At 34.1% G+C, this 19,739-nt stretch overlaps 1 protein-coding gene across 1 annotated transcript in view; it reads right to left on the minus strand.

Moving 5' to 3' along the window:
* The window catches only part of LOC145662810 (putative trypsin-6), a 41,333-nt gene that overhangs the window by 12,410 nt on the left and 9,184 nt on the right, over window positions 1-19,739 (minus strand). The window contains exons 2-5 of the mRNA XM_081728698.1: window positions 17,099-17,164; window positions 16,497-16,636; window positions 14,233-14,324; window positions 5,491-5,591 (exon numbers count right to left, since the gene is read on the minus strand). Of these exons, the coding sequence (XP_081584824.1) occupies window positions 5,491-5,591; window positions 14,233-14,324; window positions 16,497-16,636; window positions 17,099-17,164 (399 nt within the window). The remainder of the gene's footprint in view (window positions 1-5,490; window positions 5,592-14,232; window positions 14,325-16,496; window positions 16,637-17,098; window positions 17,165-19,739) is intronic.

Genomic DNA, 19,739 nt, shown 5'->3' on the forward strand with positions numbered 1-19,739 from the left:
TTATGCAACTAGTGATTCTGTGTATGAGGTACCTGGCAACTCCACTATAAAACCCCATATTTAAAGTCACTTAATTACAAAATATGCATTACTAGAACCGTCCTGGTACAGGGATGTAAAGTAAAGGGTCAACACACAATACTACTGCGATAGTATTCAAATTAATACCATTATGCCCTATACATACATTATACTTGGTCTGTTTTCTACGGTGACCAATGTGTTAGGACGTTCAAACTAAGATTGACATGCCCTTTAAGACACTTATGCTTTCTTTTGCTTTAAAACCTGCATAGTCCTAATATTAAAATTCAAACTCCATCTTAAATTGTTTGTAATGTAGAGAACATTCAACATTGTTTCACTTTTTATTTTTTACAGAAACGAAAATAGTCGTTCTTTATTAATTTTGGCCACAGAACGCGGAAATCTCACTTTCCTGGCTCATGTTTCTTAGGTTTCTGAGTAATTTAGCGTTTTATTTTAGCGTATAACGCAATGGGACATTATAAGTAAATAATTTGAAATTATTGTTTTACACGGTACAAAGCGTCGTTCTTGACAAGTATTTGCTGCATATTCGACTTGGCAACGTTGTACGTTATCAACAGCTAGTACGAGCGTCTCATGAGTCACGTGAGGCAATGATTGCAAGTTGCAACTAGCTCCAGTTAAAATCTCTAATCGTATTCGTGGCATGCTTCAAGCAGTAGTTTGACAGACTGTTTGTGTTACTGGTGAACCAGCAGTTTGAAAGTAATGAGTGAGGGCATTATCGCTGTTGTACATATTGTTTTCATTGCGAAGTGTCAGTGATTAAAGTAAAGTGCAGCAATGGCCCGCGTTTGAAAAAAGTCGGTGGACAGTGTGTGCTACATATGTGCGGACGTGATTTATGGTTCCAGAAACCGGCCATTGACTGCTGCAGTGAGAAGAGCATATTTACTATACTTTGAGTTTCGTGGTGAAGATCACGATAAATCATGGGCTCCCCACGCGTGTTGTACTAGTTGTTCATCTACTCTCAATGCCTGGATGCATGGGAAGAACGTTTCCATGGGCTTTGCTGTGCCCGCCGTTTAGCGTGAACCAACAAACCATAGTACAGAGTGCTACTTTTGCATGTTACCCTGCTTGAAGAAAGGTATAAAGGAAGAAAAAGAGGAAGATCGAATACACAGTGATACCATCTGTCATTCGTCCATTGGCCCATGGAGAAAAATTGCTTGTTCCCGATCCCCTGGCTACCATTCCGACGGAAAGTAGTACAGAGAATGAAAGTGAAGGTGAACCTGCTCCCCATACCGGTGACACTGATCCTTCATTTGAGCCGAAAACCAATTATCCTGAACCACACCGACTCACAGAAACGGAGCTTCATGACCTGATAAGAGATTTGGAACTGCCAAAGAATAATGCTGCGCTCTTATTTTCTAGGTTACAGCAGTGAAACCTTCTGGAGGATAAAGTTAGGGTATCAACTCTATGCGATTGTCAAAAAGATCTTGCAAAATATTTCTGCTGCATCGACGAGTTAGTATTTTGCAATTATGTTCCAGGTTTGATGCAGAAACTAAAAATTACGTACAAAGTAGAAGATTGAAGACTGTTTATAGACGCTTCCAAAACAAGCTTTAAGGTTGTGCTCCTATACAACAGTAAGGAAATATTAGCATCAATCCCTGTTGCTTATGCACCCCGGGGTAAGGAAAGTTATCCCATGTTATAACGCGTTCTGGATCTTATAAAATATCGTGAACACAAGGGGTTAGTTTGTGGTGATTTTAAGGTGATCTCAATTTTGCTTGGTCTACAAGGTGGCTATACAAAGTACCGTTGTTACATATGCGAGTGGGATAGTTGTGCAAAAAATGTCCATTACACTCAAAAGGAATGGCCGCGACGAACAGCTGTGTTTCCAGGCGAAAAAAATTCAAATGTACCTCTCGTGAACCCACGAAGCATTGTGCTACCACCAGTGTACATCAAACTTGCATTTGTGAAAGCCATGAACATTAATGAACGTGCATTGGTATACTTGTGCCAAAAGTTTCCGCATCTAAGTACAGAAAAGATTAAGCAGGAAGTCTTTATCGGTCCGCAAATGCGCAAGCTATTGCAAGACGAGGTGTTTGAATCTATTCTCAATGTTGATGAGCTCCATGCGTGCCATTGTTTCCGCAATGTTTGTACCAGCAATGTTTGCAATGTTTGTTCTTGGGCAACCACCGAGCCGAAAATTACAACGAATTTGTAGAACAATTGCTATTTGCCTACGAGAAACTTGGGTGCAATATGTCACTCAAAATGTACTTCCTCCATTCCCACTTTGATGTCTTTCCAGAGAATTGTGGATCTTTCAGTGACGAGCAAGGAGAGCGATTTCACCAGGACATATCTACGATTTGAACATTACAAAGGGAAGTGATCAGTTTCAATGTTAGCGGATTTCTCCTGGATGATTCCAAGAAATGCTCCAGATGTTCCTTACAAGAAACAAGCAAAGAGACGGTGCGTTTAAGACATATACTTTAGGTAACTTTTACCAATACAGTTCTTGTCCTGTAGCGCTATATGCAAAATGTTAGGAGTGCTATTACACCTATAATGTACCAGGAGAACGTTATATTTTTCATATTTATATTCAGTGTCCAAACATTTATAAGAGATAGTTATTTTATTTCCGTAATTATGTTAATGTTTGTTACTTTTACCTTTACAGTTTCATTATCATAGCGTTATATGCAAAATGTAAATTGTGTTATTAGTACCAAATCTGAATTCGAAACACGTATTTATTGTGTTTTTCGTGTTCAGCGCCCACAACATTATAAGGGACGGATATTTCTATTTACGTAATCATTTCAAAGCTTGGTGACTTTTACCTTTACAATTTCATAATAATAGCGTTATATGCAAAAGGTAAATTATGCAATTGCCACTAAATCTGAGCTAGGAGCATTTTATCATTTTATTGTTCAGCGTCCAAGAAATTATAAAGAATAGCTATTTTTATTTCCGTAAACACTTCAGTGTTTGTGACTTTCACCTTTACAATTTTATTATTATAGCGTTGTACGTAACATGTAAATTTTGTAATTACAAGTACATCTTCGCGAGGAGCACATTTTTATTGTCAGTTTCGTGTTCAGCCCCCAAAAATCAATAAAAGATAACCATTTACATTTCTGTAAAAAAAAATGCACTGTTGCACAGTGATTATCAAATATTGCATGACTCACAAGTCGGATTTCTAATTACAGAGATGATTAAATACTCATCATTAAAACTCAACCACATATACTGATTTTACATGATTCAAACATCATGGACTCGAAGCGTTAGTAATCTCAGTCAGAAATTCAAGTGAATGTAATCTCATATTGAATTGTGTCGTTTCTCATTTAAGATCGATACTGAAAAGCATGTTAAAATTGTATTTTTGTATGTATTTTACCCCAAAAAATTGACAAATGCACATGTTCCGTCAGATCAGCAATGCAAAAAGCATGTAACTCTACAGGATACATATTCACTGTTGCAGTATCCAATAACTCATATATTTACTCCTTTCTAAATACAATTCAATATTGTCACGATTCTGAAGTTTTCATTGATTTCGGTCTTTTCTTTTCAAGTTTTGTTCTTTTCAATTCCTTTCCTACACAACGTTAATTATTAACTTATTTTGCGTCAGGCCCTGGTAGCTCAGTAGTACAGTGATCACTTCTGGCACATGGAAAAATACCATGTGCCTTGATATTACTCAAAGTTCTTGTGTTTCCTCCCATTTTATTTATTCCAACAGTTCATTCATTATCATCATAATTGTCTCCTTTCGTATCACAGCAGAGTCTCGATTTTTTTATATATTGGGGACACAAAATAGGGAAATAATTAGAGATATTCGAAATATTGGGAAGAATAAAAATGTAAAATTAAAAGGCTATGAGCAAATGTCGGAAAAAGGTAAAGATGAAAAAACAAAGTTGGAAGTCATGTAAAAAGGAACGATAAATAATGAGTTTCTATAAGTGAAGTGATAGGATAAAGAATTGTACGAGCGATAGAACCTTGAACGAGACAACACCTTTCTTCTACAATACCAAGATTTTATGTGAGGTTTTCACCATATGAAAGTCTCCACGTTTGCACAAATATCTTGCCAGTAAAGAAAAAAGTTTATGATAAATTAAAATTAGTTAATTAGATTAATTAAAATATGTTTATATGAATCCCAAAGTAAAGTCCGGGTACGAAAATTTTTGTCCACGAGCTTTCACGTCGAAAATGGCCTGAAACAAGGAGATGCGTTGTCGCCATTTTTATTTAACTTCGTTCTGGAATATGCTATAAGGAAAATCAAAGATAGCAACCAGGGCCTACAGTTGAACGGTATTCACCAGGTTATGGCAAACGCTGATGATGTAAATTTAATAGGTGATGATAGGAGAACAATAGAAAGAAATGCAGAGGTCTTACTAAACGCTTGCAGGGATATGGGTTTAGAAGTAAATGCAGAGAAAACTAAATACATGGAAGTGCGTCGGGACCGGAATACAGCAAATTATGGACGCGTTAGAATATTAAATAATACCTTTGATAAAGTGGATAGTTTCAAATATCTAGAATCAATATTAACAGAGGAAAATCATATTCACGGAGAAATTAAATGTCGACTCAAAGCAGGGAATTCGTCTTACTATTCGGTTCAAAATCTCTTGTTGTCGCGAATTCTGTCAAGGAATTTGAAGCTTAAAATATACAAAATGATAATCATGCCTGTTGTTTTGTATGGCTGCGAAACGTGGTCACTTACTCTGATGGAAGAACATAGACTGAAAGTATTTGAGAACAAGATTCTGAGACGAATATTGGGACCAAAGAGGAACGGGAATGGGGAATGGCGGAAACATCATAACGAGGAACTACATAATTTATATGGTTTACCCAACATTGTTAGAGTCGTCAAGTCTAGGAAGGAGGCTTAGGTGGTCGGGTCATGTAGCTAGAATGGAAGAAAGTAGAAACGCTTTCAAAGTCTTGACAGGAAGACCAATCGGAAAACGACCATTAGGAAGACCTAGGCGCAGATGGGAGGACAATATTAAGATGGATCTCGCAGAGATTGAAATACAAAGTAGAAACTGGATGCAGTTAGCTAAGGATAGAAGTCAGTGGAGAGCTTTTGTGAACGCGACATTGAACCTCCGTATTCCATGGGCCATACAGTTAGTTAGTTAGTTAGTTAGTTGTATTTAAGACTAATCAGTAATATTACTGCACTTCTAAGTAAAAGTACAGCGAATGAAGTTTATTTGCAAGAACTTGAACAAAACACATTTTGTCCACTGGAAGAGTAAAACAGGGTTTACGGCAAGGTTTGGCATTTTTAGTTATTTCTTCCTTGGTAACAAATACTGAGTCCAATATCACTTTCTAAATATTGTTAAGTACATACAGGAAATATAAGTACACAAGATCACTTACCATCTTTAGGTCCACTTGTCTCTAATCTTATGGGATGTGTATCGTTGTTGTATTCCAAAAAATCAATCTCAACAAGAGCTATATCATTGCGTGCGAGTACTCTGTAAAAGAATGAATACGGAAAGATATGAATTTATTTTCACAAGTTTGTTTTTAGTCTTTGTCGACTGCTAACTTATGAGTGCTCAACGAGATTATTATAATAGTAATTATTATTTTCTATCAAGTGGCATTCGTTACCTGGAAGAACAGACATTGTTGTAATGCATTTAGGTTATAACAGAGTGTATAACTTTGTAATATTTGTTATAATGTGTTTGTAGCCTATTTCTTTGCTAGTATCACTCCCTCACTGCTTTCAGGGTTGATAAGTAAAACTTCAACAATATTGAAACATTTAGTAGCGTAATTTAAATACTATCTTAGCTTTAATTTATCGTGAAATATATTAACATTGGGAATTTTGAAAAAAATATTAAAACTAATACTGTGATAAACAACATACTAACACTTTGAGCGCCAAGGGTCAAAATCAGAATTTTCCTCTTGGGACCAACTACGTATTTCCTGTTTTCCCTTATTTGACCGTGTGCATAAATTGTATGCACAAAAAGTTTTTACCTGTGGGCCATGTGCATATATTTTCTACACAATTCAGTGTAGAGATTATAGGCTTGTGTAGAGATTTACTATACAATTATCGTTGAAACAAATATACAAATATTAGTAATGGCCCCTGGGAACAGCATATAGCAATAGACCAATAATTACTCAAAAGTTGGTACCACTGCAGGCAATCAAAGTTCATTGTCTTTAGAAGCTGAATTGTAGTGCATTTCAGTTAACATTACACTGTTGTGAGAAACACCTGCTCCGTGTAGTAATTCTTTTTCACCTCAATATGGTAAACGATTACGCAGTAAGAGATATTTTAGAAAGAATGGAAAGTGATATGAGTGACTTGAGCGAAGATTTATTTACTAACATCACTAATTCAGATAATCCTCCTTTTTCAAAACCCGAAACTGTGTATGATTCTTTTAGGGTGATGAATATGAAGATACCCTTAAGACATGCTGGAAAAGAAGACATAAGTCAGAGAATGCTGAATCGATATTTAGTAGCCATCAATTGAGTGATTCCGAAATAGACCCAGAGGAGACCGAATCCTGGACTAGTTGCACAAAAGAAATTGTGTGCTATCCAGTATTTGGAAACTTGCACGAGTTCGAATGTGATTTTGATGGTGGTGTGACGGGCGAGGTTATTGATATTTTGCTAGGTACAAAAGACGTGCTATATTACTATGAGCTATTTGTTGATGACTCAGTATTGGACTTAATTGTAACTGAAACGAACAGATACGCAGATCAATGTATTACTTCTCACATGGAAAACGAAACGTCAACTGATCATGCAAGATTGTCCATGTGGCATGATACAGATAAGAGTGTAATACTCCAGTTTTAGGTTTGATTTTGTGGATGGGGTTGGATGTAAAAATAAATATTAGAAAATATTTATCCAAAAGTCTACTATATGAAAACAATATTAGTAAGTTTATGCCTCGAAACCGGTATGAATTACTTCATAGTATGTTTCATTTCTCTGATAACGAATCAGTGGAAAACAAATCTAACCGATTGCATAAGATCAATCCCCATGTTGCCATGCTGAATGAAAAATTCAAGACTGTGTTCATACCCGAACAAAATGTATGTATTGATGAGACACAGGACCGTTTCGAGGAAGACTTAGTTGCAAGCAGTACATGCGAGGTAAGAGACAAATACGGGCTGAAATTATTCAAGCTTTGCGTCAAGGGTGGATCCACTTGGTACGTAAAGCTCTACGGAGGAAGGCAGGTCAAATCATCAAAGCAAGCTATGCCAACTAAGATAGTAATGGAAATGATGAGTCCATTATTGAATGAAGGTAGAACGTTGTTCACAGAGAACTTTTACAAAAGTGTTGTTTAGACTAACAAACTCAATGACAATCAAACACATTTGATAAGAACCTTAGGAAGAAATTGATAGGTAATCCAAAACCTGTAGTTTCAGCGAAACTCCAAAAAGGTGAAATGATCACTCTGCAAAGCAATATCAATGTGATCGTTGGGAAGCGGAGGGATAAGCGTGATGTTTTATTTGTTTCCACCAAATACGTGCTAAGCATGACAGAAGTTACATACAAGCACAACAAAAACACAACAACAAAAATACCATCTACGATTTTGGAATAGAATGAATCAAAAATCGAATATTAATGTATCCGACCAGATGGCTTCTTATGGAACAACAACCCAGAAGGGAGTGAAGACACAGTTCATTCAGATGCATACGCGCCGACTACGTGGGTGCTCCGGGGCTCAGACAACCACACAAATAATCTTGTGGGTGCGCTGGACGCACAAGACTTTTAGTTTGGACCCGGCTATTGCGTTTATTTCAGCCTTTTACCACAGAGTTAGGGCGAGCCCCAAATTACATTTGTAGTACCGGTATATTTTACTTTGTGACAGAATAGTCCTTTATGAGAAAAGAGCTATAAGATTTAAATAAAAATAAATCAAATCAGATATAGAGACTTCCATGAAAACACATAACACGTCATGGCATTGATATACATTAACATAAATTTTGGAAAGTCGGCGCCGTTGTTCCGATGGGCAACCTACTCGAAGAAAACACATTCTCCAAACATCAGGTAAGAAAAGACGTTATTCTACAGAATGCTACACACCAAGCTGTCTCAGCGCTATGGAAGAGCAGACGCAGTCAAGCACTAAGCAAGATTTAACTGTGTGTTGCGGATGTTCAGAAGGCAAAGCGACTAGACAAGATTGTTTGTTTTTTTTAAAAAAAAAAAACACATTGTAACTGAAAAATTGAAAGCAATGGTGATATTTCCTGCTAACTCTGAGATAAACTGTGACTTGTTCTTATATTTTCTTAAGAGAAAATGTTTATTATCTTTTCGTTTATAAAAAATAAGAATGAACATTTAGAAAAATATATACTATTCGAAATGTTATCTCCACACACTTTGTAATTTCGAGCAGTATAAGAAGTTATTTAGCAAAACTTTTGAAATAAATTTATCGTAAATTTCAATAACATGAAAATTTACTTCGCAATTTTATCCCAGGGGCCATGTGTATATAATTTTCCCACACTCGTATTTTCGCAAAAAATCATCATAAACTATAGTCAAATGTATAGAACAACAACAAAATTAATAATTTTTAAGAAACTAAGAAGAAAAAAAACTGACTCGAAACAGGAAGAAATGAAATATATGCCTTGGCCTCCAGGAGAAAACCAAAGTGTGCATAAGATATATGCAATGGCCCCCAGGAACAGACCAAGTGTGCATAAAATATATGCACATGGCGCTTCAAGTGCTAAATATGACTGTAAAAGAACAGTGGGATTGTTGTGGCACTGTAAAGCTAAATAATCCCTGCGCAATGTACACTTATATTTAGTGAATCTTATATTATATTCTGTCGCAAAATTACAAAAACTTTCTACAAAGTTTCTTAATTTGTACAAAATATCTAAATTGTTCATAATTTACAATTTATTTCCCTTAAATTGATTTTGTTGTTATTTGAATTTGTTATATTAGCTTTCTGAGTGGTGTTCAAGAAAATAGAACTTATTACTTGCTCAATGTTCGTTTTGAAAGTCTTAGTGAACAGTATAATAGAGTGGGAACAAGATGTTACTTAGTAGCCGAAGCATTCCTCCAAGGACATATTTTTCGTTTCTTTAGCAAGAGTAAATCAATAAATTCAATTAGTAGGTCTGAAAAACATCCCTGGGAACTAGAGATAAGAACAAGAGAAACTGTACAGTATCAAAAGAAAGAATGAAATTTCTAGAACAAGACAATTCGAACGACAAATAGGAAACAGCTCAAAATTTTCAGAGGGTTGAGAATAGCTAATTTCGTAAATTGTAAATGATCATATGGGATAAACGGTGATGAAGCAATGTTGCTCTTTGTGTGCTGCATGCCTCTGGAAACGAATAAATGTCGTGCTATGATAGTCATAAATTATGCATATTAGGAAAACTCTTAATGGCAGAGAATACGGTTGTCACAACAATATACAATGCAAAGGAATCATTAAATTTTGTGTTATTAATTGACCATCAAATTAATGATTTCGAGTTAAATAATCCTATTAATTGAATTTCATGATATTTTGGTAAAAATGCTTAGATATTTTTAGGTTTAAAAGAAGATATAATAGTTAAATTAAACTTTTTCATAAAGTTATGTAAAACGCTGGAGCCTAAATATATTGTTTAAATGATATTCATTGTTTGTACTTCTAACCCGAAAGTGATTTTATTCTGTGAGAATGTAGTAGAATGTGACTTATATCTTATGAATAATTACGTATATACCTTTCGAAAACATCACTCTTTCTGCTGACATAATGGCTAGTGCTCGTGACATTGATGCAAGTGCCTCCGTGGGAGACCCTTGAATGCATTCTGATGGTTCGCGCTCCAACTTAAACTGTACATTTATGTCTCATATGGCTTTGGTACTTAAAGGAGACTCTAAACTTCAACAAATAAACCAGTCAAACAAACTTTAAAAAGTCGCAAACTTTATTGATTATTATATCTTACCCCAACACAACTGCTAGAAATCATTCTTTTAATTCTTTTCACTTGCTTTCTACACTGTCTCACTATCATCATTCTAACGATTTCTAAATATTTGATAGCTGTTGCATGTTTTAAAAGTAAAACGTTCAAAACTTTCTGCGGATATACGGTAGTCTTTTGATACTTTGTGTTTAATTCAATTATAGATCAAATGTAAATAACGTTACAACCATTCCCAATGTTCCATATACAATTCTTTGAATTTTCTATATCTGATGTAATAGTGTAAGGCTTACTTTAAAATACCACTGTGATTGAAACACACACAGAGAAGCTACTGCAATATTAAAACATAATTTGCACTTAATTATACTTCAAAATACACAAAAGATTATTTATATCAGTGGCGGCTAATGTTACTGTTGCAGCGTTGCGCAACAACCAAAGTATTTCAAGAAAAAATATTATTATCAATAGTAGTAAAGAACAGAAAAAATACTTTTTAATACTTGCATATATACACTTTAAATAACATATTTTTTACTTCTGTAACTGTCCGTTCCGTTAATCCGTTTTAAAAAGCGAAAAATAATCCGTCACAGAGTCTCTAATTTATATTGTGTTGCAGCGAGCATACAACTACCAGATTCCTTCAGCGCGGCAATTGGAGCAAATGTTAAGTCTCCTTTCCCCTATCTCAGAAGTTAAAGGGACTGGTCGTTGCAGTACTTCTGCAACACAGCACGGTTTCCAGTGAACGAGAAAGTTTTCCACGCTAAATAAGATTTCTGAATTTTCTTTCATTAGCAATTAACAAATGGAATTTGTTGTTATGCATTCGTATTTTTAAATTACGGGACCATACTGAAGCAAATCAATATAATGACAATTAAAAAAACGTGATTGCAGAATTACAAAATAAGAAAGGAAATATCTAGTAGAGGAGAAAACAAATGAAAGTAGACCCGCATTTACAAGTTAATTCTTAGCTTATATTGATAATGAAAGCTTCTTCTACAGTAATTTGTGAATCAAATAATAATAAGTCAGTGTGTAGAATCACTCCCTATCTGTGGGTAGTATTCTAGTATAAACATATTTCTTTTATAAAATAAGTATATTTTATACTCTTGATAATTTCCACATAAGACTGTATGATGGGGAACGCCACATTGAATTTGGGACTAGTTAGCAATGCTAAGGGGCGTAGCCACTAGGGGGATCCACAGGGTCCGGACCTCTCAAAAATTTCGAAACTTGACTAACATTTGTAGACTTTCTTAACGAACTATACTTGTTTAACAGAGAAACGATTGATTTAGGCTAAATATTTATTTTACGCCTCATCATGTACTCTTCTTTACTTATAAAAAATAATCCTTCTATCATTTTTTCTGAAAATATAGATAACAGTAAGTAAGAATTACTTATCGTCTTTTCGGGTGCAGTATAAGACAGGTTCTATGTTATGTAGACGTATTGGACCTCCCTCAATACTTTGGACCCCTCCCAGTTAACATTTCTGGGTGTAGAACTGGTAGTGCTATTTGTTTTGATGTTCTTTGATTTTTGGCTTCTGTTACATGCTGATCCTTCATCTGGTAGGTTTCGAGGTTTCCTTTCCAGAACATATCACATTGGTAAGCATTGTTTCGTCTCATGTGGAAGTATATTGTGTTCATCGTGCCTTGAGTAACAAGCAAGACGGGTTTGGAATGTAGTTTTTTTTTCTTTTACGAACATGTGTGTGTGTGTTTGTGTGTTGATGTATGAATATGTGACATTCCGAATTCATATACCAGTACCTATTTTGTATCAACTGTTTTGGTTTTTAATTATTATGTTTAATTTTATTGTGTGTGCTTTAATTCTGTAAATAACCTACAAATTCTGAATGAATTGTATACCATGACTTCTGTAAATAATTTACAAAAGACATTGGTCAGCTTTCAACTGAGGAAAAATTTGCAATTAAGGCTTAGACAAAACAAGCAAAGGGCAATTCACGAAAGTGTTCGAAATAAAAATCCAGTTTAAATTTACAGGATATCGTATGGCAGTAGTGTTGTTTGCATCAGATACATTTCCTCAATTTATTTTAAATTTTCCTGGATAAACTGTGGATAAAGTGTGTTCAATGTACATTTTTTTTATAACACTAATCTCTGCTACGAACTCTCTTCAGTCAACGCTGAAGAGGAATTCTGATCACTGTCAGGGACTGAGTTTGCTAGAATGAATCGTTCACAATAATCTAGAAAAAAATATTTAGTGAATCTACAAAGCTTCTGAAATTAATATTAACTATACCTATGGCGTCAGCAAAAGACGAAAAAGTTTTTTTTTTCCACATGAGAAAGAATTGACACTTTTAAGGAATTGAATGTCCCAAGGAAGGTTATCACCATTGGTTATGCTTTCCATCGAAAAAGACCTGACAATAAGAATACCAGAATTCAACCAGCATGTATTAGACAGATTTGCTCCAATCAAAGAGAGGAGGAACTTACTAGTTAATTAAAGTGATTAATCGGATAAAATGTTCTGCATTTTTTATTTTTTAAAAACAGAATTTTATTTAATTTAACATGTCACATAGCATTTGCATCTAAAGATATGCTGATTAGTCAATGAGTCCACTTTATATCTTCTGTCCCTTATCGTTCGTACTACAACACCCGAAACCACAATCCACCGGCCGCCACTGATTTATATCAATGCAATCACATATATCCAGGGTAAAAGTGAGGAGGAATGTGAGCGGACATCGTTCCCCCACTTCCATAAATACCTATGGCGTCCGCCACTTTCGAAGAGAATTACAATGGATAAAGATAGGAACAGGGGACGACGTGACCCTACCGGCGAGACGGTTGGCGGCATAAATTTTTACCAGGTTTTCTAAAGAATGACTTTACGAGTGTGTATACTCTAAATGTAGAAGGTATGTTATCACGGAAGGTTAATAATTAATATCATGACAGAAAAAATGTTGTTGACAGAAAGTCACTGAATTATGTGCTTTTAATAATAACGATGTCAAGGAGTTTCAAAATATACATTTGACTTCACTTAGTGTTGCTAATCATGGGCGTCTCTGGCGGGTTGACGGGGGGGACGCGTCCCCCCAATATTTTGAAGTGACATAATATAACATTCCGCTAAGATACTAGCAGTTAGATCATTTCCTTTGATGTCCCCCCCAAATTTTACATGCCAGAGACGCCAATGTTGCTAATAATAAATTACTGCATTACTGTGAATAACATGATTAGCTTTATCAAATATATACAAGTGAGCGAAGTGAAATTAAATTTAAGATATTCAAATACTAATGAATGTATATTTAATTTTCTTAAACCACAAGAAGTCGAAAGCTGTAGAGTGACATTTGGAAACTGATTCACTGTCTTAAAGAATATGTTTTAAGAACTGTCGAACAGATAACTTCAATTTTTAATACGTTGATGACATAATGATTTTGTTGGAAATAGAGACTTTGTACAGTAATTGATAAATCCATATAAAAATTACTGTCATCGATATTCTACTTGGAATAAGAAAGAAAACTTTGTCATTATTCACGGTTAATATTTGTACACAATCATTAGAAAGTAAGAATCACCATCGTCTTCTTGTTAATCTGACATTTTCTCAAGGAATGATGCTAGAAACATATCCGCTTCCCTAAGTACATTATCTTGACACCATTTACACTCTTAAAAATTCCAAAGAATAACCAACTGCTTGTTGTACTTGCTTTCATGATTTTTTTCTGATCTGTGTTATTCTAAAAATAAGTTTATGTGATTTATACCTACATGAGTTGCACATACGTTTGGTGCAAAAGGGGGTCTTAGTTTTGCCACAACGGAGTATAGCAAAAAACTTGTTTTACTTTTCTATATTCAGATAAATGTAAGATTTTAAATATTTACATTTATTTCAAATCAGATATTAGTATACGTACCAAACATTTAGGTTTCAATATTTAACTTTTTGATTCATTATATTGTTTCTACCAACGATCCACAGCCAGTTTTTAAGACAATCATTATGTTAATGTTTTGTTAACATTGTTAAGTTAATGATATAGACTTCAAATACTTACCTATCATACTTTTCGTGTACTATTATTCTTCTGGCTACTCGCCTTTGCTGAGTATCTGCTGATGTTTTCAAATTAGTGTTTCCCGTAACAACCTACGAAAGTGAAATAAATATTGTATTTGTAAAATGTTTTTTCTGGTTAGATATACGGACCGAAATTCAAAATGCCTTTCAAATTTGATTTTTCAACTTATGAATCCGTATTTTATATAATCCGCTAATGAGTTGATGCATACAATAAAAGCGTTTATATCAGTAGAAAGCAAATACAGATCTTGATAGCCTTCCAAATATGCGACTTCGAAGTCTTCACTCATTTATTACAGATTGCCCTTAAATATCTTTGTGACGACCAGTCTCTTGATGCTTTCTCTAAACGTACTTTCCACTGGAAAGAGCTCCTTAGATGTGTACAAGAGACATTTTATTTCTCTAGAATACTGTTGGAAAGTTTAACAGAGATCGAAAAAGAGCATATGTTACATAAATAAAGACGATGTTTCAGAAGTCCAAAGGCACATTAATTTATTAGGCTCACATGAGGCCGTTCACACGAATGTCAATAAAGGGAAATAACACAAATGCTGATCGTAACTTCCGTGCGTCTGCAGATACCATCAATGAATTTAGCTATGTGACTTGGCGCCTTGTACTGATGCAGTTCTCCCCTGTTAATATTTGCTCCATACTGTGAGGGGATTTCCTTTACGCCAGATTGATTTTTCCGTTAATGCTACAACCACATAGCTATATCACCTATGGTGTAACAACATACAGCCACAATAATGAAACCGTGTGGATAACTTTCGGTGCACTGATCAACAAAATTGGGGGGGCGGTGGCTCAGTGATAGTGTTCACCTCCGGTGCTTGGAGTCCCTGGTTCAATCGCAGCTCGCACCATGTGAACTCTATGGTGGACAAACATCGTGCTCGTGGGTTTTCTTGGGGTTCTCCCGTTTCTCCCACTTTCTTCATTCCACCATATCTCTCATTCTCGCCGTATCCTTTAGCCTAACCGGCATAACCGTCGGACGTAAAACTTAAAGATTTCATTTAATTTCACTTTTTGATCAACAAAATTACTTGGTCCTTTTGCATCGAGACTTCTGGACGTAATTACTTAAATCTTTCCACAATCGACCAAATACACCGAAGCCTCGTTTACTGTTTTACAAGCTTTCACTGATATCCTCTCAGGTGGTTGTTGATTGCTCTCTTTTTAAGACTGTTATATATAGAGAGGTTTTCATTGCTTGTTGTAGTAAGTACTACAATCAAGTACTACATTCATAAAATGTATTTATGTTTTTTATTATATTTACACCAAATATAAATGTTGAAGTATGATATGTAAGAAAAGAGTCTAGAAAGTAAAAAAAAAAAAAAAATGTCTTTACATTTTGTACATTTTGGTGTGAAGTATGTAGTATGTCTTGTAAATATATTTAAGACATAGTTGTTGAACATTCCACCAACGTTTGCTGAAAAGGTACGTAATTTAAGGTTTTTTTAAAACGTTAATCCAACTATATGCCTAATTACTATTACTAATATGTACTTTTATTTGTCTGTCCGTTTTTCAAAACTTTACTTCTTCAATATTCTATTGACATAAACTCTAGATTGTTGCGACTTTATAAAAATAGTTTTAAAAAATGTAATAAAATGATATTATAGATTTTAGTATCTTAATAAAGATCAAAACTCTTTCAAAATGTAGGATATACATTTCATATGTTAATGATACCTAATTAAAATACTTATCTGTTAAATATTATATAAACTTCGACCTGCTTTAAGTCTCACGATTTGACTACAGGAAACGGATGATTCATGAAAATGAATAATTGATGGAATGGTAATTTTGGAGTAAACGGGAGAACTGTGAGCAAACCTGTAGACAGGTATTGTCCACCACAAATTTGCATGGTCGGGTATCTAACCAGGAACTCCCACCTGAGGTGAACATTCAAGAAGGCGAAAAAAAAATGAATAAATGCTAAAATTCGGTAGAGAAGAAAATTCTATGGTGTAATCCAGAATTTGAGAAATTCGCCCTTTTCTCTTTCCCATCTCCTACAAATTCCCAAATAATTCTCGTAATTCAACATTATGAACGGATGTTCCATTTAATAATCATAATCTTAACAAATGGAAGTAAAATAGATATAATTCCTGATTATTGAAGATATGACAATCTGATACAAAGAAATACTCTAGTATTTCAGAGTATCACTTCTGAAGCTTACTTGTTTTTACCTACCATAAAACTTCCAGGATAAAGATTTTCAACACAGTGAGCTGCTGTCAAGACCCAAGATTGACTTATAATGGAACCTCCACAGAAATGTTGACTGCCCGACAACTGGAAAATTTGTAGTGATACTTGGTATGGAAATTGACCTGTAATTAAAAACAATGGAAAACTCCAATTTAAAAATGTTCAATAAAAATAAACACATGTTAAATAAGAATTCTGAATCTTTTTTATGAAAAATCGCTTATCTCAGGAAAATATCATGCAATGTTTCCATAAATTTAAAGTTGTTAATTACTTATTAAGTTGTAAGTGAAACAGTGATTGTGAAAGAAGAAAACACAAAAACGGTTTTAATCTCGCGTATACTTTACTAGTTCAGTTTACTTATTTGTTTATTTATTGCATTTTGTAATGTAGAACACTACTTTGCTCTCAACTTAGAGGCGACTTTCAAAATCATAAGTGAAAGTGGTATTCCCACAGCTAGCTTAATGTATTCATTATTAAGAAAGTACGAGAGCACTAGTTGAGAGACTTTATTTGATATGTACAACTGTAATTTGGTGAACACATTGAACAGGAAAAATATCTTTTAAAAAATATACCTGGTTTTGCATCGTAGCCCCCAACAATGCGGAAATCACTGGTAGGAAGAGTTTTCACAGTTTTCACTGAAAGAGAAATACATATATATACACGACAAGATTTCCAGATCTCTATTTGTAGATTAGGATATACGAATTATTTCTTATTAAAATCATTACTTCCATGCTTAAATGTTGAACTGGATAGAATGTAAATTTAACGACCCTTACATCAATATATGGCTATGTGCATCGTGCAGATATACCACGGAGCTTAATGTGGAGCCCGAAACACGTAAGATCCTGTTGCGAACCGAGTCCGGGTTTCGCACGCCATTGTTTAAATGATGATGGTTTATTTATTTTATTTTATGATGATACTGGAAGTAGCATCACTTCAAATTGTTTTCTCTAGTGTCTTACATTTATATTTATTTTTAGAGTATGATTTCAAAATATTTAACTCACACGTTATCTTAAAACAAAATTTTACTTATACTTAGTAATGCAGTGTAGAAAAGTTATTCAACATAATTAATTGAAAAATTACATTTATGCCATTATTAAAAGAAAAATTAAAAAGAATAATTGTTCTGGAACCATTAATGAACTTCGTATTTTTGAGAGAACTGACAATACTATTGATATACTTATTAGTCTGGTACTCAAGGCACTTTTCAACACTATAGTTGGGCTTTGCCTGTTGTGTTGTTGTTCACAAATAAAAAAATAAATAAATAAATATAGGTTTGCGTAATGTTTCTTTCCCTTGTATTTTCTTATTTATGAGACCTAAGCGAGAATACTACGAATGCCACTTTGTCACCCTTGAGCAATCCAAAATGGTGGCCATCCACTACGACGGCTAAAGGCTAAATGTTGTCTTGGCTTTGAATGTTTGTATCTCCTAAACTAGTAGCCCAAACATTAAATTGTGAGAAAGATGACAGGATAAAATATGATATCACATGTTGTTACTTATACTTAAAATTGGTAAGTAGAAAAAAATGAATTTAAAATATGTATCTTTTTGAACAGCTTTCCAATTATATATAGGGGCCTACATTACTAAATCACAAGCAAATGGCTAGAATAACTAGAACAAGACGTGTCGAATAACTTTCTTAAGATCGTTAAATTTGCTTCAGTTTTTAGTATGTTTTATTTGGATACATTAAATGATTACTAAGTTATTGTCAGTAAAAAATGATAATTTGAAAGTCTTTGTTTTCCAGTGAAAGATATTTAAAAGTAATTTCGGTATTTATTTTACGTTTCGTGAACACGTATGAGTATGCATGTGGATATGTTTCTTTTATTCACATGGCCAAACTAAATAAAACGAAACGAAATTTGTCATTGTATCTAATTGAACGACTTCAATATAGCAGCTAAGCGTTTTTCTTATTTTCAAACTAAAATTACACATATATCTTCCGAACTAACAGGAAGATAAAACTAGTAAGATAAAAATTTCTAGCTGTACGCTGCACACTTCATTACACAACTTTAAACCTTTACTTTACTTGCTCGTAACACACACATTACCCAGTTTTCAACTTTTATGCTAGATACGTAAATGTGAATTTTTCGACTATTTGACTAATTTACTTTTTATTTCACACCACATGTTTTTCAATTTTTCAGTGAAATACACATTTTCATGAATTTTGAATGTAATTAAATATAGAAAGTTGCGTGTTGCGTGGCCGTTTCATAGCAGATGTGCATGGAATCATCTAACTAGTATGAGTCGTTCGTACCGTCCAACCTTTCGAAATACTGCAGGACACACTGCTGATAAAGGAAATACTGCAGGAGTAAACCTTGGAACATCTTATATTCGCTTCGAAGTCATTTCTATGGAGAAACAATTCAGCGTATTCCTGAACACAACCGTAAATAGATAGTTACATCACTGGAATCAGATCGCAGACTTTTGAAAATTGTAACCAGTTCGATGAGAGCATTCGACGCAGATTTACAAAATAGTCAACCGACAACAAAGCGATTTGAGTTTATTGCTATGAGAACAAAATCATGTAATAAGTATTATAATTATTATCCACAATTGAAAAAAGTCTTTTAGCTTAATATATTTAGAATACTAAAGCTGGAATAGAGGTTAAGCAGGTTAAACTTGGTAAATTACATATTAATTTTCTATATAAGATTTATGTAATAGTTTCACTTGAAAGAATCAATGATTACCAATATGAATATTTAGTCTTGTGTTTTGTTTCATCAGTTAATCGCCTCACTTCTATTTTTATCATATTTTTCATGTAATGCTAACTTATAGTGCGGCATATTCGTCTTTCAAAACTGTAGTGAGTTAATATAATATATATCGTTCTGGCTATAATTTGCAAGCATTTTCTTTCCTAAAACCCTAACGTACTAGACTAATAATATTATGGTGAGAACTAGACGAGAAAACACCAAGTGCTTGTCTCAAATCCATCATGTGTATGGCTTGTACTTGTATTTTATAAATTGTTTCCATGTTTGAAAAATGAAAATCGGGGACGCTACTAAATTACGAGAATCTTTCAAATGCTTAAAGTGAAAAGAAGTGTTATATAGTAATTTCTTTCTTGCATTAGATTGAGTTGTTCAAGTATTACATAATCACATTTTTAATCATTTTAGTATACCTTCT

This window comes from Thermobia domestica, chromosome 10, assembly GCF_964235325.1.
Source record: "Thermobia domestica chromosome 10, izTheDome1.hap1.1, whole genome shotgun sequence".
Lineage (NCBI taxonomy): Eukaryota > Metazoa > Arthropoda > Insecta > Zygentoma > Lepismatidae > Thermobia > Thermobia domestica.